This window comes from Ambystoma mexicanum, chromosome 6q, assembly GCF_040938575.1.
Source record: "Ambystoma mexicanum isolate Mex_15411 chromosome 6q, UKY_AmexF1_1, whole genome shotgun sequence".
Classification (NCBI taxonomy): Eukaryota; Metazoa; Chordata; class Amphibia; order Caudata; family Ambystomatidae; genus Ambystoma; species Ambystoma mexicanum.
In genome coordinates, this window is record NC_090937.1 from 1,600,163,332 (window position 1) to 1,600,186,744 (window position 23,413).

The 23,413-nt window shown below is 43.6% G+C and overlaps 1 protein-coding gene across 2 annotated transcripts in view; it reads right to left on the minus strand.

Annotated features, from left to right (window-relative positions):
• Window positions 1-329: 329 nt before the first annotated feature.
• LOC138516885 (uncharacterized) overlaps window positions 330-23,413 on the minus strand; it is a 308,582-nt gene continuing 285,498 nt past the window's right edge. For both annotated transcript variants that reach the window (XM_069632335.1, XM_069632334.1), the window contains exon 5: window positions 330-4,880. In XM_069632335.1, the coding sequence (XP_069488436.1) occupies window positions 4,683-4,880 (198 nt within the window). In that variant the 3' untranslated portion in view covers window positions 330-4,682. The remainder of the gene's footprint in view (window positions 4,881-23,413) is intronic.

Here is a 23,413-nt window from a genome sequence, read left to right on the forward strand (position 1 = left end):
TCCAGATAAGCCTGGCTGCTAGGCAATGCTACCAACCTGTGTACTTCAGACTTATATCAAAGGTTGGGTCCCTAATGCCAGGAAGCTGAAGTTGTTGTAGTACACCCAAAGGGTACTACCCGAAATTTCTATCTAACACTCCACAAAACACATCAGCCCAAAGATATTATAACGCATACAAATACAAATCAAAAACATGGATAACAAGCTGCGGAAGTGTCTATCTTTTCTACACATATAAAAAGACAGCGAGACAAGTTAAGAGCTTTAATTCACGGCTGTTTGATGTGTTGATGTACCTCTTTCAAATAAAAGGGCTGAAGTCACACTTGTCTCTGAAGTTTTTATTCAATCAAAAGCTGAAAAACAAATACAATTAACACATTTGTTATCAAATAGATACATTTGCAGAATGGAAATGATTGTTCTAAATTACCTTAATACACAAAAATAGCTAACGTCATTGATAACATTGGTGCATTTAACCTATCACCTGGCATCAAGCTGTTTTTGCAGGTGGGGATGGCTTTTTGATCAACCTGATTACCTGCCACACACTTACAGGTGATAATTTGAATTTCTCTAATTTCCACAGGTGTTTTTCCGTTTTTGTGTTTGTTAACAATTAGATTGTTTTTTATTTTTACACGTGTGTTTTGAATTTCCATTTCAATTGTGCCTTTGGTTCTTGTACCTAATTGAGTGCCTCCCAGCTGCACAGCCTCTTCCATCCTTAGCATCTGCATAGCCTCTACGGTTAAAGTGTTTCAAACATCAACAATGACTTAATTTCTTCCTTAATAGTGATTATGCGATATATGAACTATTGCATTGAAACGTTTTATCACAGGTCACAAGTTATCAATGAAGCAGGAACTCACCACACACTTATCATTACCTCAATAATTTGTACTTTTGTGTTTGCCCCAAACAGTCATTGCAGTAATTGCTGACTTCATATGCTTCTTATATAAACTGCTGAATCCTATTTGTACAATTCTAATCTCTTCATGATTTTGGACATAAAACCCATCAAACTCATTTAACAGGAAAACACACGTCATGTGTTACAAACACAACATATAAAACACTAGGACATTTTTAAAAAGTAGCAGGATTTTCTGCTCTTAAGTGCCAGGCTATTATGCAAGTCTATGCAAAAAGGACGAGCATACTCGTCCTTGGTACTTACGGGATAAAAAATGTCTGCTATTGTTTGACCATCATTTGTTGAGCCTCACTATGTAGTACAACGAGTTGTTTATTTGTGTTCCTGTTCAGGGCATGTTAACCTTTGCATTGGTGCACAATGTTTTCATTGAAAATTCAAAAAAATATATTTAAAAAAAGAAATGTACTATTTGGGGCCAAGGACCGAACATGTATCTGAATAGACATAGATTATGAATTTCTTTTGTTTATCTTTGTCGGATTCCTTTGCAAAATAAACTTTCTTCTCTATTATTGTATGTTGTCATGGTTGTAGCTTGTTTGTGTATTTATAATTTACTTCTCCATATTGGAATAAAAAATGTACAATTTCAATAATGATTCCCTGCAAGGGTATGAGTGGTTGAATGTTATTTTGTGTGGTATTAAATATGTTGTATAGCAGAGCCTCGGGTATATTTATTAGCCACTCGTTCACCAGACTGTGTCTAAATTCTGCCGTAACAGTGGGTCTCACTAATGAGAGATACATCAATGGGATAAGCCAGGAAAGCAATCTCTTTGTCAATGTATAACTGGTCATAAAATTTGATCTTCCAAATAAAATGCCCTTCAAATGTCTTCTGCGGCAGAGTTATCTACTTCCATCGCCTGAATCCCAAAGCAAAGTGAATTACTTGATATGTTGTATGATTCACCGGATCTACCCAGCTGTGGAGCACAGGTGTTTTGCCTGTCCTGCTATGAGATGATTTGGGAACAATATTGCTTCTACATTAGGGCAATCCTGAACGCTGAACAAGTTTTGAAGAGAGGCTTGGATTTGATGGTTTCTTGAAAACCAAAGCTATGGTTATTGCCAGACGGCTAATAGATCACTACTGGAAGAATCCTGAAACCCCCTAAGCAACCCAGACTAAATGTACACAGACTTTTATTTTTATGAACAGGTTCAAATTACACTTGGCATGAAATGCTTCCTTTTCTCTATCACTGTACGCACCTTAATAATTGTGTAACTGTATTTATTCATTACATCTGTTTACTTTTTAATATTACATGGATATATTTGACAGAGCTTCTCAAACGAAATTGCTGTTTAGGGCTTACTGGACGCCGGAGAAACTGTTCAGGAGGCAGCTGTTGGATAACAATCTGTGCTGGAAGTGTAAGTGCTCCAGGGGATCTCTCGGTCATTTAATTTGGTCCTGTCCAAAAACAAAGGAGTTCTGGGAAAAGATTTGTGAGAGGTTAAGTTTGGTCTTAAGCATCGCGATTCCCATGAATGCTTCGCTACTGATTTTAGGTGATGACTCTTTGCTGGATGAAATTGACTTTGGTAAGAAGGTTTGGTTGCTGCGCGCATGTATGGTTGCTAAAAAAATTCATTTTGAGGTCCTGGAAGTCAAGTAATTGCTTTAATATTGATGATTGGGTGGAGGAGCTTCTTACTGTGTCATCGTATGAAAAAGCTATTTACAAAAATGCAGATGAATTTGGGAAATTTTGGGACATTTGGAGCTGTTTTCTTGATGTCTATGGATGAATAAGATTTTTAATTCTGAAGCGATCCATCCTTAACTTTGTATATTGCTTTTGTGGTTACTTATCTGTACTTTTATGAGATGATCTAGTAATTACATTCCATCTATTGCATTGTTTACTGCATATGTCATTTCCGGTCTTTGGCTTCATTGTTTTCTTTCTTTTTCCTTTCTTCCTTTTCTTCTTCTTCTCTCCATTTCATGCACCTCTTTTTTCTCTCTTAAATTTGACATTTAGACTGACTTGGTTTATGATGAACTGTTTAATGTGTTTTGCTATGGTTGACTATGCTTGTGGTTAATTAATGAGGAAATGTTTTGTTCTTATTTGTTGTGGTGAAATAAAAATTTTGATTAAAAAAAACAAAACATTTGATCTAGAAGGTATTTTATCGCAATGTTGGCAGATGTCTGCAGTGTCGGTGTGGGTAATGCCAGACTTGCTCCTACCACTTTTAATTCTTGTGATTACTTCTAAATGAGAGGATATTCATGGCAGGTATTAGGCTTCGGAAATAAGAGCATGTAATGTTCCACCTTCATCATGTTGGGTGATCACTGACCCTCCTTAAGTGGTGCACTCCTTTTTATGAAGTGCAGGATAAAGTGTATGTAGGTCAATGTGTAATATTCTTTGCACATATTGTTTTGTGCTCTTCATTGCAATTAACATCATTATTTAACAAATATCTTCCTAGACTAGCAGCGGTCTGCAATTTTTGGCCCCCCAGATATTTTGGACTACGACTCCCAGTGTCATTATACAGCAAAGTCAATGATGAGGGATCATAGAAGTCGTAGTCCAACATTTCTGGAGAGCCTCAGGTTGAAAACCCCTGGAGGATTCATACAGCTTCAAAGAAATGTCATTATTATAAAATGTAATGGTACTCAACCTACCAACCTCTGGCTGGATGAGTAACTGTGTCAGCACTCCCGGGAATTCAATGATGTGTCCTGCCTGCAGGTCACAGAAGTCTACAATAGTCTGAGCTTTCTCACCAATTTACCAACAGTTGATAGGAAAGGAGAGATGGCATTGGAAAACCTACCTTCAGTGCAGGGCTGGTGATATCTGACTGCTGTGCTGGAATAAGATCAACCACTGATTGTATTGGTAAGAATGTGCATATCTATGTAAAGAAAGGTTGCAGCATCTTACGATATAAAAGTTTATGGTGGGTCCCCGGAACATTTTAAAGACCTTTAATTGACTTTTTATGTTCATTTTGAGATGCAATTTTGTAAGGATTTCAATGTTATTCCATTATTTTCTCTGTTAGTTTCAGATGGGGGGTCATGCTATTTGGAGCTCATGGGTTTTGATTAATCTTTGGTTCATGCATCAGTGTGGTTAGGATGGCGTTTAATTCTGATGAGTTCATTTGCATTGCTGTAATTAAGTTAAGCTCAGTCTACTTTGCATGCACGTTAGCCACAGGACAGGGTGGAGAGGTTAGAGGTGATTGGAGAAAGCAGAGTAATTTGGGCGTTTTAGTATAGTTTGCAAAATAGGTATTATGGGTAACCTGTTATACCTGCAGAAGCCTATCCAAATCACAAAGAAGTTAGGTCAGGAGTAGGTCAACGTTGCCCATAGTAACAGCTTTGTGAATTGAATGTCACTCTCCAAGAGTAAGCCAAAAGTAAGTCTGTTATTCTTAGTAGCTTCTATGTAAATTGAATATTCATTGCCAGCGTAAGTAAAGGTAAGTCAGAGTTACTTATAGTAACGTCTTTGTGAATGGAATAGCCAAGACTATGTCAAAGTTACTCATTGTAGCTTCTTGAGGAATCAGCCCCTTTGTTTTTGGTTGGACATGTTGACTGAATATCTGTGCACAGATATGACGTTCTTGATTTCATTAAAATAATTGTAAGCAGCGTTTTTAATCATTCCTGCAAAATAATATGCTCTTAATGTCAAACATGGCGTCCTTTCTACAACCTCTGAACACTTTCTATCCTTTATAGATCAACTTGTTTAACTTTCTTATCAAAGATGCTGGCTCCCTTCCAAGTGCCATAGATGGTTTCCTCATTGCCGAAGACTGTTAGAACTGTTGCTTCATAGGGAATGTCCATGGTTGCCTTCTTAGCCACTGCCTTCCAAAGCACAGCCTTTCCAGGTGGCACCTCAACCTCGGATGTCCTTTTGAAACGAGTCTGAAATAGAAAAGAAATAATTTGCTAACTCATTATAAAATGTACTACTACATTCTTGTTTTGCAATTTGTGTCGATTCCTCGTATGACATCATTGTTTAGTGGCACTAGACAAGATTTCGGCTGTGTTGTAAGAATTAGGTCAACATGAGTGCATGGCTTGCTAAATTCCCTATTGTTAAAACAGTTTGGTGAACTGCTAAGCAACATACAAAGGTCCATTACATTCTCAAAAATTCCAGCGCTTCAACATTTTACATAGACAAATGAGATTTTGATAATGGAAAACATATTTTGTTGCTCTGACATTAAAGATATGAGGTCATTTACTCAAGGAGACTCATTAGCAGAGCACTTCACTCATTCCCAGTTACATTGTTCAAGCTGGAAATCAGAGCACATCAAATCAGTCATGAATGTCAGTTTCCTGTGGATTATGTAGTACTTGTCATCAGCATTTACTTGGACAGAGAACTGGATATGATCAGTCGCATGATGCTAACAGGACATTATCTTTGTAGCCTTCCACTCTGCTTGCTCAAACTAAGAATGCAACTTGCTGATCCTGGCCACAGTTATTCACAGTCTATGCAAATTGTTTACTCTGTTTTACCATTCCATGACTATATATGTATTAAATTAAAACTATAATTATAGTTTAAGTATTGCTGGATTCTAACTGGACTTTCTTTAAAAAGTTGCTCCTAATTTTGAAAGAATCTGCATTGTGTACAAATGTTAGGAAGCACAAATGCACTAATGTGTTGTTTAATATGTAACTGCGCTCTGCTCTCTCTCACAAATTGTTTCTTTTCATTTTTGAATGACTTCAAGAAATGCAGGATCATAATTTAGAAATGGCGGGCTTCATAGGTTTTCTTTTCATTGCTCCATGCTTAGCATGTAGATATGAAGCATCTTGACTAAATGTATTTGATATCTGCAGTTATATGCGCATTCAAGAGCATGGATTTATCTTTTTGAGTTTGCTCACTGACACATGCATTTCCACAAAGAAAAGAGAGTGATGTGGAAACGATGCTCATGCGTACAGTCATGAATGCCATGGCAAGTTCGATCACTAAGGGCATGTACGACTGTTCCAGCTCACGAGTTCTCTTCTTTTGAGAATGTTCCATTGTTTCTGCTAGCATCTTCCAAGCTATCACCATGTCATCCGCTGCCAGTATATCTTCAGATACAAATATGGTCTTTATCAAATTGAATACATGTTTATTTCAGAATTAGATTCCATAAAAACAAGCCGCACAATAAAGCATCATTAAAAAACATGATAAAATACAATAAAATCAATAAGAAAAAGCCATCACGGTACCCACCATTTGGGATTCATATAAATAACTACACTTGAGCTGTATAAGCGTTGTTAGATTAAGTTATAAGAATAAGAGTACTATAATTACATATCATGCAGGGTGAAAAGATGTCTACATACACAAAACATTAAATAGCCATTAGAAATGTCCCTCTGGGGGGCGCTCGCGAGCTGGTGACCAAGATGGACGCTGCTCATTGAGCTTCATGATGGGACTCTGAGAGGGGGTGGTTGCTCACTATCTGCACCGGCAGAGGTGATAATCTGCTGACGACGTTAATGTCCTGAAGACCCTGTGCACCTGTGGGGTGCTTTCTATGCCGATAGGGGACCCCGAAGTGCGGCTGCTGGAGGGGTGGGTCGCGGCCCGGCACAGCAGCCTGCATGCCTGATAGGGAGGGAGAATCTGGCTGAGAAGTAGCACAGTGGTGCAAAGAAACCTTTTTGGGCTGTCAGGTGGCAGCCTGCAGCTGCACGGAAGCAGAAAGTGAGACGGTGCAGTGGGCAAAGGACCAGTGAGTGGCCGCTGCTGGAGTGTGGGCCGGCTTGCCGGCCTTGACCTGGCGGGGACCGCCTTGGTAGAGAGGGCCATGTGCATCCGAGGCCTCTCCTTCTGCTGAGTGCCGCTTGCCCTTTGACTTCTTTGCCACCTGGCCTGGAAATGAGGGCCATGTGTGAAGGTGATCGCGGGCGGGAAGGCGGTCCTGATCCCTTTGCTGGTCTCCTGCTGAGGAGGCCATGATGTTGCGGGCAGAGCGGTCTTTTGGTTGCCGGGCAGCTCTCCAGACTGTTCGGAGCAGAGTTGCCTCCGGTGAGGATCTGCTGGCTTTTTGTGGGGATAGACACCGCCATCTGGCTTCAGTGAGCTGTGTACGATGTTGAGGACCGGGGAGCAAGTTCCCATCTAAAGGTTGTGGGTACCAGCTGCCGAGGCAGCACTGGACTGAAACGTTTATCTGGCATCAGTTATAAAGAGCTGTGGAATATTTTCTGTTTTGGGATGAACGATAACAGCTGGCCTGCTATATTGAGCTATGTGGTTCTTGGACACGGGGTGCTGGGAGGTGGAGGGGGTGCTGTCTGGCTCAGAGGACTATTCCGAAAGGGGAGTGTGCAAGCTTTGCAGTAACCTAGGGTGCTAAACTGGTGTGTGCTGACTCACTTGGCCTCCTCACATTGCATGGAGACATGACCAGGGGCTGGTCAGATGGGTGGTTGTGCTAGACCATTGTTTCTGACCCAATAATTCCAGAAAACTGTCTGCTCTGTCACACGGCCCACGGCTCCACTAGGCTGCAACGCATGCTTTTAACATGGCTAAGAGTAACAAAAAGCAGTTGCCTTTACAGTTTGCGCATAAGGAGGGTCTGGCTCCAAGTAAGGAGACGATGACCTTGTCCCGGGCGGCTACTGGAATGAAGGAGCAGGTGATCTCATGTGGCGCTGGTTTGTGTGCTGGTGTGACCTAGCCAGCTAGACCGTATGGCCTATAAGGCCGACCGTATGCAGGAGCGCATAGAGAAGGAGAGTGGCTATATTTCTGAAGCGGAGCACAGAGTTGGAGTGCTTGAGGCCACTGGAGCTGAGGTGACGCAAGTGATGGGTATGCTGCATCGGGAAGTCAAGACAATTAGAGAGAAGAACGAGGACCTCAAAGCAAGGTCTCGTAGGAATAACATACAGGTGGTGGGAATTCCTGAGTCAGTACCGCAGCAAAATATGGAGGTCTTTATGGAGGTATTAATTAAGGAGGTGCTCAATGGTCCCTCACTTCTGTCCCAGTTCCTTATGGTGAGGGCCCACTGGGTGTCGTTTCAGGTAGCCCAGACTGGGCCAGAACCCATGTCCTGTTATATAATGTCCATTGAACTATGGAGACCGAGATGTGATCCTGTGCAGGCCTGCGACCTGGGATATCTCCAATACAAGAATGCTAAAATGTAATAGTTCACCCCGGTGGTCCAGAGGGTTTGCCTCTCCTTTTTCGCTGTGAAGGCCTCTCAGAGCGTGGCCTGCAATATGTCATGCTGTTCCCATCTAGGCTGAGGATGGTTCACAACAAAACTGACTACTTCACAGAGCCTGCGGAGGTACAGGACCTTTGGAAGCCTGCTCCAATCTGTGATTCGGGTATGCTGGGACCCTGCTGGGGTGATTCTCTTCCCCTGAATTCTAGACTGCACAGTTGGTGCCGCTTGCCAGGGGACCTATCTGTTATAATGGATCTATGGGCATGCTCTGGGTGCTGTTGTTTTTTTTGTCTATGTCTACAATCTTCTGAATGTTTGGCTTCCCCATTGCGGAGTACGGCTAGGGGTTGGGCGTTGTGGTTGTGGAATACAATGCCCCTCGGGTAGTTACCCCTGTTATTTAATGGTGGTTACACATGGAATGGTGGGGGAAATGTCACTGCGCGTTGAGGCTGGGCAGTGTGGGCGGGCGGGACATTGGGGCTGCGGGTTGGGGGTGAGCAGCATGTGAGGGGTGGTGAGTGAGGGTGTGGGGCTGTGGGAGTTTATATTATACAAATGGTTTGCATCTTCAGCGGGTACACCTGGAACAAAGCTGGCTGTACGAATGGGCAGTCAGAGTTGATGGGCGATGTAGGAGGAGCTGTGATTGTTTCTTTTCTATTGCATATATCTATGGCGGCCTGTAGTATCATAAGATGGAATGTTCGCAGGCTTAACAACCTGTGTAAATTGTGCAAAGTTATTCACTATTGTGAAGGGCATGGAGTCAAAGTGATCCTGTTGCAGGAGACACATGTAATGGCGGAAAATGGGGACGTGGCTCGAGCCTGGTGAACCAACCGGTATTTTATATCTTTTTCCACTTATTCCGGTGGGATCGTGGCATTAATCCACAGTTGCTGGGGTTTCGTTTGGTGGGCCACGTAATAGGCCCGAAGGGCAAGGTTCTTGATTGTGTCAGGTACTTTGGCCCACATCCCTATTACAATTGTCAATGTAATGTACGGAATATCATTTTGGATGGGTCCAAGGATTGATCTGGGGGAAGTAATCGCCCACGGCCCCTCATGTGCAGCACTTGAGGTATGAAAGGGTATGAATGACCTGCGTCTATTTGATGTGTGGCGGCCGATGCACCCGGAGGATGGGGAATACTCCTTCTATTCATTGGTCCATGATATGGCATCCCGCAATGATATGATATGATATGATAGTTTATTTATATAGCGCCTATAGACAATGTGTTTCAAAGCGCTTCAAGGCAAGGGAGGGAACAAGGGAAAAAACAATGACATTCTTACAGGCCATGAACAGTAAGGATGTGAAATTAACTATCGTACTAGGTCTGACGACATTTCAGATAGTGCAAGAGCTAAAACATAGGTAAGGAAGGGAGGGGGAGAGTGGGAAGGAAATGGAAACAGACAGACGACTACCATACTAGGCCTGACGACATTTCTGGTAGAGCCAGAGAAAAACAAAAGGTGAGGGAGAGGGGTGCAGAAAGGGAGGGGAGGGACAAAACAAGCGACTATCATACTAGGCCTGATGACAATGACTATGTCCTATGACTGGGGAATGTAATCTTCTCCCAAGGACATGGTCATGCCTCTCCCTCATCCATTGGAGGATAGACCTAGGCCGGGAGGGGGTGCCTAGACCCTATTGGCATTTTAAGGCTTTGGCACTAACGGATATAGTGTTCCGTAGTGAGGTATTAGAAACGATTTCGATTCATATTAAAGTAAAAAAAGTCGGACTCTTTGGGAATAGGGATCAACATTTTACCGGTGCCTGACTTACTGGACCACCAGGGTTGTAATGCCCCAGTGTTTCCAGCAAGTCAGGCGCTGGTAAATCATTACAGGTCTGGCGACTACCTGCCGGTTTTACAGACACGGTTACTGCCCGACCCGTAATGAGGGCCATTGACATTGTTAAAAGGGGCGTTGGACGAGTTTTACACTGAAGCAGTCCTAGAAGTTAAATAGCTGACCCAGCCAGTAATGGCTAGGAAATATGGGAGGAAGGGAGGCCCGGTTACCATCTGGCAGCAATGATAAGACAGGAGGGGGGGGCATACGGATATTGCTGCGGGGCCTGCTGAGTATGGGTGGGTGATTGCTGACTCAAAAAAAATTCTGGATACTTTTTGTATTTATTTTGGGCGCCTGTATGCATCATGGGGAGGAGTGGACGCGGATTCGCTTGGGAGGTTTCTTAGTGAAGCTTCCTTGACGACTCTGAATCAAGAATTACATACACAAGGTTGTCCCAACCAGCAATTGCTTTATCGCCAGAAATAAATCTGTTTACTCTTTGTGGCAGTGTGATATTTTAAGTTTTGAATTACTTATCATATCTATAATAGGATCCAAGTTCCTAGAAATACATTATCTAAACCATACTTTTTTCGTTTTTCTTTTTTCTTTATCAAATGTAATATTCAATAATAACTGACCAAAAAAACATTCAATTGATAAAATCAAAACATTCCTAAATCCATAATACATTTACATACAAAAATTCACAAGCTAAAAGAGAGCAGTATAAGAGGTAACAATTTGAAATATAGAGACTACAAATGCCTCTCTATCCAGCTAATCATCATTCATTTGCAAAAATTCAACAATAAGTCATATCCACCAGTCGAATGTTTGGAGTCAGAGGTCTACGTTGGTCCCAAATTATAAATATGTGAGATCTACAACCCTACTAATGACACTCAATAAGTTGCAGAGCCTACAGAGGAACGGAGTACAAAGCTGTAGACCATTTTGGGCTGCCATTTGGCCTATGAATCCAGTAATCCCAACAGACTGATGACGGATGTAGTTAGGGTCATGATGACCAAGTCACTGACTATACACAACCTTGTTTTACGAGAATTACACATCTGGGTGCTTTGTCTCCACTGCTGTATACCTTAAATGTAGGTGCATTTACCCACTACTGTGTACTTTGAACCTAGGTGCATTTCCCCACTGCTTTGTACTTTGAATCTGGGTGCATTTTCTCCAATGCTGTGCGCTTTGGAACCAGGTGCATTTCCCCACTTTTGTTTACTTTGTATCGAGGTGCATTTTCCCACTCCTGTGTGTGTGTTGAATATGGGTGCATTTTTCTCCACAGCTGTGTTCCTTGAGTCTGGGTGCATTTCCTCCACTGCTGTGTATCTTGAATATGGGTGCATTTTTTCCAGAGTGTTGCTATTTGAATTCTAGGAGCATTTTTCCCATGTATGTGTATCTTGAATATAGGTACATTTTCTCTGCTGTGGTGTGCTTTGAATCTAGGTGCATTTCCCCACTGCTGTGTAGCTAGAACCTGGGGGCATTTTGCCACTGCTCTGAGTCTCAAATCCCAAGTACTTCTCATACTGCTGCAAGCTTTGCTTTTAGATATCTTTCCCAGCTCTAGACACCATGCCTCACACATCCAGATCAGAGCGGCATGTTGGCAGTCCAGAAGCCTAACCAACCTCTCCCCTCTTCATCAAACAGCCTGGCCCTATTCCCCCCGCAACCACACACGCAGCCCACTCTATTCCCTTCTCCATACCCAGGTAAACACTCTACTACCTCCCAAAACCATTCTCACCCAACGCCCACCCACCCACCTAACTACAATGCAGACATCGCCCTCCCAACTCAGAGTTTCACGCCGGTGAGCCCGAAATCAAAACATAGACCCCTCCACCCTCCCTAGCCCTTCACACCCTACCAGCCCCTCACACAGCCCAGCCCTGTCTCCCACCTCTCCCTCCTCTCACTTCTCCCCCTCAGCCTCCCGCCCTCCCACTTACTTACACTTTCCATCGCTAAGTGCTGCAAGGGCTACCCTAGCCAACACACTAATCTCGACAGCCCCCCCATTGTCACCCATGCCCCTCTGGTGGCACGAACACCACAAACGGGCTATGGTCTCACCAGCCTCAGGACCCCTTACCTCGCTGCTGCTCATCCTAGTTCCCAACCCCTGGCACTTCTCTACACCATCCAAATCTCCCCTCCTGACGGTAACCCGGTGCTACTTCTTTTTCCCACAACCCCAAAACCACCAAGCCTGATCTGTCTTCCTTTCGCTCCCACGCCACTCTCTGTACACCCCATCCTGTGCTCTTACATCTCCTCACCCCACTGTCCCTTGACCCCAGCTCATTCAGGCCCTCCCTCTCAGCTTTATTTTCCAACACCCCACATCCAGACTCCAAACAAAACCCGCAATACCTCCTGTCCCGGCTATCTTGCCCATCTCTCGTGCATTTTCACAACACAAGGTCAGTCTCCAAAAACAAATTTAACATCTTTGACATTTTCTCATTGCCTTCATGACAGAGACATGGTTCGCAGACGATTGTGAACCTATTGTGCATGAGGCCTTCCCCCTTGGGTACAACTTGATCATTCAGAGCAGACCCAGAAGAGGAGGAGGACGGCCATCATATATAAACACCAGAGCCCAGTCCTACTTAAAGACTCCCTCGCCCGCAGTGCTGATTGTGAATCATTGCTTGTAAGATTCCAACTCTCCCCATCCACCTCCTACAGCTTTCTACTCTTATACAGATCCCTTGGCTATAACAGGAACATTGAAGACTCCCTGAGTGATGCACTCCATTAAATCAGCATCCTTCGCACACCATACTGGGAGAATTCACCATCTGTTTTGACACCCCCTCAATCCACATGTCCTGCTCACTTATGGATAACCTGGAAGCCCTGAATGTGAAACACCTCATATCTGTTCCTGCTCACACCACAGGCCACACCCTAGTTGCGATATCCTGCGCCGCAAACCTTATTTCCATGCCCCTGTCCCCTTATCTGGACAGATCACTCTGCAATCTTCTTCTTCCAAACCCAAACCCCCATATCCCAGCCATCCGGGTTGTCACCTCCAACGACTCCCTTCCACACTTCCCTCTGCAATAAAGTCACTATTAACTGGGACCTAGCCAACTCCCTACTCAACTCACTCCCAGCACTCTCAATCCAGAAAGGAAATCCCCCCATTGAACTCATTGATCGCTGCCTTTCCGGCACCCTCTCCTGCCTCACGCCAACAAAACGTACATCCCAGAGACCGGGCACCAGCTTCAAATGGTACACATCCCACCTCAAATCAATCAAGACTCTCAAGCACTGACTGGAGAGGACTTTGAGAGCCAACCCCACTCCTCAAAACAAGACTGACAAGGCCTATCAATGAGAAATCTGGAAAGACAAAAAATCTTCTATAGTAACCAAATCCACAACCCCTGCAACCCGAAGCAAAGAACTGCAGAGAATCATCTCAGAATTCCAGCTGAGGAACTGCCAAAGAATCAAAAATTCTACTGCCCCTCTCCTCATTGGCCTCTCACTAAGAGAACATATCAGCACCACACAGAGTGCTACACTGGCTGCCTATCGGTCGACAAACTACCTTTAAAGCCATGTGCATCACTCACCATCCTCCACAACTCCAGACCCACATTCCTCCAGAATAAACTCTTATGCTATCTGCCCACATGAAACCTCAGATCCGGCTCTGCCCTTCTCCTTGTTATCCCCAATTACTACTCCACCAGATTGGAAGCTTCCTCTTTCTCCATCAAAGCCCCTGTCATCTGGAACTCGCTCCCTCTCCTTATCCGCAGCATTGAAAACCACCTCGCCTTCAGAAAGGCCCTCAAAACATGGCTATTCCCTACTATAACCTGAATCCCTTTTCCCCATCTCATTGCCATCTCCATAGACTTTTTACATGCCCCAGCCTCATTGTCTATCCAAAACACCACCTAGTGGATGCTGGCTGTTGTTGCGGTGGCCCGCTTTCCTGACTTCAACCACTGAAACCTTTCATACACAAACCTATGGCAGATGCCAGCTATCCCACCCTACACACATCACTTTAAACAGAAGCCATTGGAAACCTCTCAAATACACGGCCCGCCCTGCTAACTAAACCCGACTCCACGCTTTAGACATGATCAAACATCTGGGCAAGAACATTTAGGCCTCATTAAATTTAGCAGTCTTGATGCTCCAAGAGTTAGGCTGGTAACCCTTCATGGCACTTATAATCTACTTAGGTTAACCGTTGTAATGCACAGCTATCAAGACAGGAATGTCTCCTATCACACTTAGCATACCCTTGGGTTTACATATGGAGAACCTGGAAGAAGTGTAGGAAGTGAATAAAGATAACCAATCTATTGCACTTAGAGAATCCAATTACCCTAGTTTCTGGTCGCCTATCTTCCCCTCCTTAAGATGTTTTAGGACATCCAGTCAATTGCACTTGCTTTGAGCAGCCTCAAAGATGAGCTCCACCTGAGCTCAAGGTATGTATAAATAGACCACTTCAGTCTATTACAATACAATACATACACATTTCAGAACACAGATACTGAGGCCAATCCAAACTCCAATCAGTGAGCTAGAACTTCTGGAGGAGCAAGCATTCTCTAATTCCCCTAGGAATCTCAGGACGCCTCCCAGGGATATCTCTAGCTCCTCTACATTCATTCTAAATCCTATCAATTTACCTGAGATGGAGAGAATACTCTCCAACACGAAACCCACCTCCTGTGCTGAAGATTGTCTGCTACTGAAAACTATCTTAGAGCACAGCACCCTCCGCACCCCTTTCGTGACATGGTTCACCAATTCATCGGTTTGGGATAAGTGCATCCGTACTGCCATCAAGGTAGTTACGGTTCACCCCTCCCTAAAAAGATTGGACATGACCCTAGAATCCCAGCAAACCTCAGGCCCATAACAAACTGCCATTTTCTCCTAAAGATCCTAGACAAAATCGTCACATCCCAGTTACAAACCCACGTCGAGACTAACAACATTTTACATGGGGGGGCAGTTCAGTTTTAGGTCGGCCCACAGTACCGAAACTGCCCCTATAGACCTTTCCTTACACATGCTAGGGATTACGGAGAATGGCAAAGTAGGCTATCTGGTCCTTTAGGTCCTCTCGCCGGCCTTTGACTTGCTCGACCATCAGGGCCTTCTACTCACCCTAGAATCCACGGGAAATTTCTCTACGGGTGCTACCAAATGGCTCAAATCTTTCTTGTCCCACTGGGTTAACGTCCTTTCCCCACTCTCAACCATTCCCTGTAGGGTCCCACAGAGGGCCAGCCCGTTGTCCGTATTATCTAATATATACATTCAGCAAACACTGTGCCCTACTGGAGAGCATGGACACGTACTTTACCAACTAGGCGGACAACACGCAGTTGGTCATGGAACTCAGTGGAGACTATCCCAAGGACTCAGCCAGACTCCTCTCAATTTTTAATCAGGTTGAGTTATGGATGACTGAGGACTGGATGTGCATCAATGGGGAAAACCGAGCTACTCATCATTGGCTCCCACCAAGGCAGGAGTAAGCTCAGTACCAGCTACGGTGCTTTACCCATTAATCAATCCTGCATACCCACCCAGACAAAGGTTAAAACCCGGGGAGTTACCCTGGAAGCCTCCCTAAATTCAGAAGAACACACAAAAATGGTTAGCAGAAATTGAAACTAGAATCTTTGCCTTCTTAGGATTATTAGACCTTTCCTCACTGAAGAAAACGCGGCCACAATAGCCCGGGCCATCATTTTACCTATGCTGGACTAGTGCAATGCACTGCTTCTCGGGGCTAGCATGTCTAGCCAAAAAAGATGCCAGCACATCCAAAATGATGCATATCAGTAAAAGGGTCCCCTGGAAGGAGCACATATCCAAACACCGGAAAAGACCTTCACCGGCTGTCCACAGTGGACCGCATCAGTTTCAAAACGTGCACCATTGTCCATCACTGCCTCTATAGCAACGCCCCCTCCTACTTGAAAACCGCACTAACTCACTACGCCGCTGGCAGATGCGAACGCTCAACAGACTAGGCCCTGGCCTCCTGTCCTGTTTTTAAACACACACGAGGCATGGGTAGATCTTTACAAGTCTGTGCAGCACAGCTGTGGAACTCCCTTCCCGGGAAGCTGAGAGAGGAAATTAATCTCCTATGGTTGAGGAAGAACTTAAAGACTGCACTATTTAGCTAATCCCCCACATACAGCCACTTCTTGGCCTCTTTTGTCCCTTCCTCATGTGTTCGTATGTGCCCTGATGCCTGCGGACTATCCAGTGCATTATAAATAAATAAATAAATAAGCAATCTCTGAAACAGTGCATGGCAGCAAAATCCCAGCTTGCATTCTGTGCACAAATGCTCAACATAGCAAACACCCTTTCTTCCCTGTCTTTGCAACAGCTAGTCTAAGATCCGGAATTGTCAGTGGGGTAGATCCCTGGCGCCAGTTTGCCTTGTTCTCTCCCAACTTGCCTCTGTCAAAATTATTATGGCACCTGTATTCATATATATATTCGCCAGTGTGGATCCACATAGCCTGTCTTCTCTGTGTGATTATTTTCATTCCGTTTCAAGAATTGCATCCTGCCATCTTTGCTAAAGAACTCTCTTCAGGTATGTACTTATTGCTTGGCTGGTGGAGGCTACACCATGCAGAGGACTGGGAGCAACATACACAGTGCCCCCCTAAGGAATCAACAAAAACGAAGTTGCACGCTGGCACTAGCCTGCCCTGTTACTATGGGACTGAGAGCTGTGATAATCCCACATACAAGAACTCCCATCTGCCAGAGAGCTATTGTAGGATGAGCCAGCCACATCTCAGCCCAGCCAGCTATATCATCAACACCAGCCATAGCTACAGTTGCTGAATGCTAGACTAGTCATAATGCTGACAGAATGCATTCTGCTGCGTGCCTTTGTTAAATATCGAAAGTTATAGTAAGCTGGAATTCAGTTTTTGCCCATCAATAGTGGGCGATAGGGAGCCGGTCCCCCAGCCATTAAGGTGGAGCCAGCCTTGCCAACCCAGTGTAAAACACCTGCCGTGTCCTTAACTACTTGCTGATGCCGAGGCTGCGCCCCCTGGGCTACCAGTGACAGTACTAGTGTATCTGCATACATGGCCAATGGCTCAAGCAAGGTCAGGGGCGTGTTGCTTCTCTGTCCTTACATGTGTCATTTGGGGGGATGCAAGCCAGGGTACTGCACACCACGGTGTTTAGGGAGCATTCTGCATCTCCATGTACATTTAGAGGGTTGGGCTCAGTGAGGTGGAAGGGCTACAATTTCATTGTGCATGTCTAGAACCAGGAAGAACTCTCTGCTTCATGGTACCTGTTTGTGTGCTATGTGGGAGTACGAGTGCCTTTTTTGGCAGGCAGTGTCTAGAGTTTGGACCAAGGTTGCTGTAGGATTTGGGGTGGTAAGTTTACAGATGAATGAAAACGTGCATGTATGTTATTGTGGTGCCCAGGTAAATGAGAGAATGTATGTTGTATGGGTGCATATAGAAATGCCAGACTCTATGGATGTATGCATGTTTGCTGAGCTGCAGAGAAAGCCTCTAATTGGGGAGTAGAGGAAGCTATATTGGTCCAGCTGGCAAGCACATGTGTTCTTACTGTGCAGTTGCATTATGTACTGTCATGAAGGGCAAACGCAACATGATGAATGTTCTGAAATTGGGGGTATATTTGTGCAGCCACCAAGGTCATGCCTTCTTATTGTAGTACTATATTTTTAGCTGGTCGTACTGGAGATCAGCGACACTGATGTCGACCTACCCTCAACCAAATTGGGAATTAATAGCCAGTTTGTGACTCAAGAAGGTTATCATTGAGAAATCCCATTGAACAGGAAAAGAAGCAATGCCATATGTTCCTAAAAAGTGTCTTTGTCCTGTGTTCTGCATTGAAGCAATTATTCTCTTTGTTTGTTGATTAATTGATTTGCATGTATGTCTGTATTTGTTTTTCAACTTGTGTGTCATTAGCCAGCTATATGCGGCTTTATAGAATAATTAGAAATGTTATACATTCTCATTATTCACAGTCACCCTCTTTTCTCATTTTTGTTATATTTTCTACTGACATTACAGGTAAAGCAACATGGTGAGTGTTCTGATGTGACATACGGGCCTAGTTGCTACAGACAACATTCACATGTATTCTTACTATTACATGTCATTTTTTACTGGCATTATGTGCAAAGTCAATTGGAGTATGTTCTTACATGAAGGCACTGGCACCTATTTGCACAGCCAGCATAAACATGTTTTCTTGCTGTATTTTTACTTCCAATAAATACAAAACAAACGAGAGTACGTTCTCATTTGGGAATAATGGCATATTGGTGCAGCCAGCATAGACATGTATGTGCACAGCCAGCATGGACAGCAAGCCACCATTGAAATAATTGCTTTCATGCAAGTCAATACATAAGTTGAATGATGAAATATATCCTGTAGCGAGAAAGATAATGAACAGCTCAATGGGATCAACAATGAAAGTCAAATGTGCAACTGATATGTGGATGACTGCCTAAAGCACTGACTATAATGGCGCATTGGGTCACCTGTACCGTCACCTCTAGTGTCAACAATGGCAAACAAGAGGGGTCATCACAGCAACAGCATGCCATCCACCAGCAATCCACAAAAGCATGAAAGTCTTTAATACAAGAGCAGACCATTTCTGTCATCTGGGATACAGCGAAACAGGTCATTGCAGCATTGCTAAGTCCCCGGCAGCTATCATTGGACTTTGTGACTTCAATGTAATTTCTGTCCAAAAGTATGACGCTTGCAATGACCTGTTTTGCGAACAATTGCTCACCTGTACGTGACACAAACTATGCTCTCATTCAGTCGTTCATTCAACATCAGAAATACTTTTGAAGTACTGATGTTGCAGCACAAATCCCACACCACCATCTGTGTGATCAACCAGTGCTGTAATTGATTACAGATACATTCATAGTTGAGCATTGGGTGGAGCCTTCTTCACACCCATTCCGTGGCAGCTCATGCACAATGGCTGCTGTGCACTCTGACCCTACAGCGTCAGCCATAGTTCCTTGTTCCTTAGTAGGGAGCACTCTACTTCAGCAGATCAATGTATCAATAGAAAAATCGACTATAAACATATATATATAAACAGACGTAAGTGGTAACATTTTTCTTTCTTTGTATTATCTAACAAATTACATCTATTGATGAGATTTAGAACATTCAAGACCTTTACCACTTTGACTGTCGAGAACAGTTCATTTCCTGATGACATTCTTTCCCGAAACGTGGAAGTATCCACAAGCTCAGCATTATGAACAAATCTTTTTAAGCTAAGGGTCCTCAAGTCCCAGGTCCCTGGGCAGATCCTGAGTAGATGTTGGGTAGTATGCTTAGCATTCAGCTCACACTCCTGATAGATGTCACTAGGACTGGCTCCCTTATTTCTAATATGTAAGATTTTAAGGTGGGTAGAATGTTTAGTCTAAATCTGAGGAAGTCAGCCCTAGTTCTTGGGTCCAGAGATTTCCTTAGATAAGTCGGCAAAAAGGATTGTGGTTTATCGTATATTGTCAGTGAAGATGATAATTTAGCTGCTCTCATCTTATCGATCATTCTGATCCAATCCCATCTCTTCATACGTTCTTTTGTTTTTAATGGATTTTGAATCAGGATTCCCAGGCCTGAATCTGCTTGCGCTAGGATCTCATTACCTCTATCCCTGAATTTGTTCAGAAATCTATTATCTCCCTTCTGCAACAGTATAGCCACATTTTAGTAGAGTGACGAAAGAGGACGAAAATGTATCTGTAAAGTGAGATCCATTTCCATTCAAGACAGGCCAAGAGTGATGTCAAACCCAATTCATACCGTATAGAGACCATGCCGCGGAAATCGGGAGATTTAAAGTTATTTTCCAAAGGTTTGCCTCTATTTTGTCCCACTCAATTTCAACAGAGTTGGAACTAGCTTCCCTATGTAGTATTTTATTAATGGTAGAATGGAAAATCTACAACCTTTATTATGAATTTCTATAATTTAATAGCCCAAATTCACATTTTTGAGATTTAAGGTAGATAGGAGGTCCATTTTGGGCAGAAAATCTCTAATTTTTTAGCCCAGATATATGATCTCATTTGCAATGGGGCAGCTTGCTTGTCGATCTGCGAGGTAAAGGGTTTCATCGTTACCTGAGGACATTTGAAAATCACTATTCTAGATTTTTTGGGTTGATTGTCAAATGGTTTAATTTTGCATACTTGGGTAATGCACTAAGGAGCCGTTGTAGGCCAGGTTGTGTATAATCCAGAATAGCGATATCATTGGCGTATGCCAGCCAGGATATCCTAGTTGTTCCAATTTTAGGGCTTGTCAGAATTAATTTTTGTAACCACTTAAACAAGTCTGCAAGGTACAAATTGAAGAGAAATGATGCGACCAAGCAACCTTGATGGACCCCTCTCTCTATGTCAATAGCTTGCGATAGATCACCTGATCTTGAAAGTTTAACCCGTAAAATTGAGTTCTGTTGTAATTCAATCAAGATTGCGAGCAAATTATCGGGCAAGCCTCAGCTCTTCAGTTTGCCCCAAAGACGGTTTCTATTGATAGTCACGAAGGCCTGGTATAAATCCACCCAGGCTCCGAACGTATGTCTACCGCCATTCACAAAGCACCCTGAACTAGCATAGCTAAGAACCGGACCATTCAGCGAGGTCGATAGTCCTCGCCTGAAACCAGTTTGAAATTTTGAAATGATCCCCTTGCCGGTGGCCCAACATTCTAGATCCCTCTGGATCAGGTCAAACCTTTCAAATAAGTAGCATTTTGTAACGTCATTACAGAAGGAACTATAACCCCTCATATTCCAGGAAAGAGTTCTGATTGCAGTGATGACTAGAGTTTCTGCTCAGGATTCCCCAGCTTCTGGGGAATTTTGGAGACGATCTCTGGTACCATCTCCCAGACATTCATTGATGGAGTTTAAGATTTGGTTGTTGACTGGAATTTGGTCCGTAGTTCTTTATTTGACACTTTCCCAGGGATTAGGTCCATTAGATCTGACCGGTGTCTTTTTATCAAGAGTCGCCTATGAGTCCAATCTGACTTGGGCCGCTAATAGAGCCTCCAACCCCAATCTGGATTTCATCCCTAATTCTCGGTGGTAGGGCAATGAGGAAAACTGACACGTTCATTGTCAGCTGTTGTAAAGTATTTTAGACAGGGGATGGAATTCATCTCAGAGTATAGCGGAATGATTCAGAGGTGGCTTACATTTATTGTTCAAGGTGACTGTCGAGAGAAACACATTTAAACCATGAGGAACATCCCGAGTTTTGCTCACTTTATGATTCGATGTGTGATCATTGGATCTAGGGCACTGTGTCCGATTCACTTGTTTTTCGTCCCCATTTGCCATCTTCTTATCAATGAATAGCTTTGTTTTTACTGTGCTAGAGCTTTGTGCCACTCCTAATTGAGAGCTCGATCATTTTTGCCACTTAGAGCTTTTTAGCACCCAATAGCACAGGACCCAATCGCGCTTTTCAATCCTTCTTTTAGTTTAGATTTTATAAAGATAGTTCCTATCTTTAGGGGGGGTTTGATTGGCTGAGTTTGAATCGCCAAAGTGATCTTAACAATTTCTTGCTCAGGACTTGGCCTCTCACTCGGGTGACAGTTTACCTGGCCCTTTTTGTTTGTTCTCCCACCCTCCCCCCCTCCTGAGAGGTTCCTTTCCTTTTCTTTTTAGGGCAATCCTCCGCCTGAAAACCTTTGAGATTGTGAATGAAACAATCCGTGGCACCGGTTTGATTGTTCTTTTTTGATTTTTTACCACCATTATCAATATCATCCGATGCTTCAATACAATCCGACTCTTTATGGGATATAGTATGCTTGTTTCTCCATTTTATTTTTGTCTTCCCATTGGTCTTTTTTTTATTGATTGTTGTTGGACTTTCAGAGGACTGGACGCCTGTCCAAGAGGCTCCCCGGCCACCTTTCTAGGGGGCTGAGCAACATCTTCTGGTACCTCCATTTATGCCAATCCAATAAATTATTCCATTGTTGAAGCAGATAATGGGGTGTCATCCAAGCCCAATTTCAGGAGAGTTGCGGGGGATGCTTGCAAGCATCCTGGGCATCTTCCTTGGATAATAACATTTGAAACTTCTGCTGGTTTTGAATTTAACATGACCAGTTCCTCTTTGGCTCCCTCCCATTGGACCGTCAGTAGGTCTATTTTGTGAGCTTGTGTCTTGATTATCAAGTGGAATTGCGCAAGGGTTTCTCGTCATTCATGGCAGACCTAAGAGCCACCAACAATGTTTCATTTATTTCGAGATCCTTAATAATTTCCAACAGAGAACCCGTCTGCTGATGTATTTCAGATTTAAAGTTCTCGAAGACCTTAACTAAGGAGCTCAGAACAAAATTGAGTGCCACAATCGTTGGGGGATTATGCTCCAGATTCGGGGGACCTTCACCCCTAGCTTCCTCCGTTAATGCTCTGGTGTCATTCTGCATAGATTTTTCCTGGAAGTCCTTCGCCACTCCAGAGACTTCCAATAATGCTGATATCTCATTAAGTTCAAAGGAGGAGTCCAAATTGGGGAGGATGTTGACGACCTCCCTATCCTCCTCGGTTAGATCAATATTCAAACCTTCAGAATCTCTAGTCTGAACCTGATTGTTAGATAGATCAAAGTCCATCCCTCGTACCTCTTTCCTTAATTCATTCACTTTGGACTTAACTTTTAAAGGGATTTGTCCAAGATTGTGTTTTTCATGGAAGTGGCCGTAAGAGTGTAGTCAAATTAGGTGTCACGTGGTCTCTCAAGGATGGCGGAATTGGCATTGATTCCACCAGATCCTTAAATTCTGAGTTCACTGTCAAAATTAAGTCAGAGCGTCTGGCCTGTTAAAAGTCATTAGGGAAAATACTTTGTTTGGGGTACAATCTCCCACTGCCCCTGCGGGGTATGCCTTGAATATTAAGCTTCTACTCTCGCAGAGGCACTCACAAGATTATATGATTTTGCCATGGTGGTCTTATAGATTTTGCTAGATGGCCCAAATGTGGAACACCAGCAAAAAGCAACTGCGATTCCTTCTCTAATTCCTTCCATACTACTCTCCTCTCCACTAAACAAAGGGGAGTGTCAGCACTAAGCAAAGCTTCTGTACGGGTCAAAGGCGCCACGCATGCTGTCCCCGACAGGGCTTTGAACATATGTACTGGGAGGGAGTTTGATTCTGTTGCGCTGGACCACTCTTAAACTAAGAGGTCAAAAGACGGCACACCCACAGTCCCCACCCGATAGACACATCTGACCTACCAGATAGAAATAAAGGAA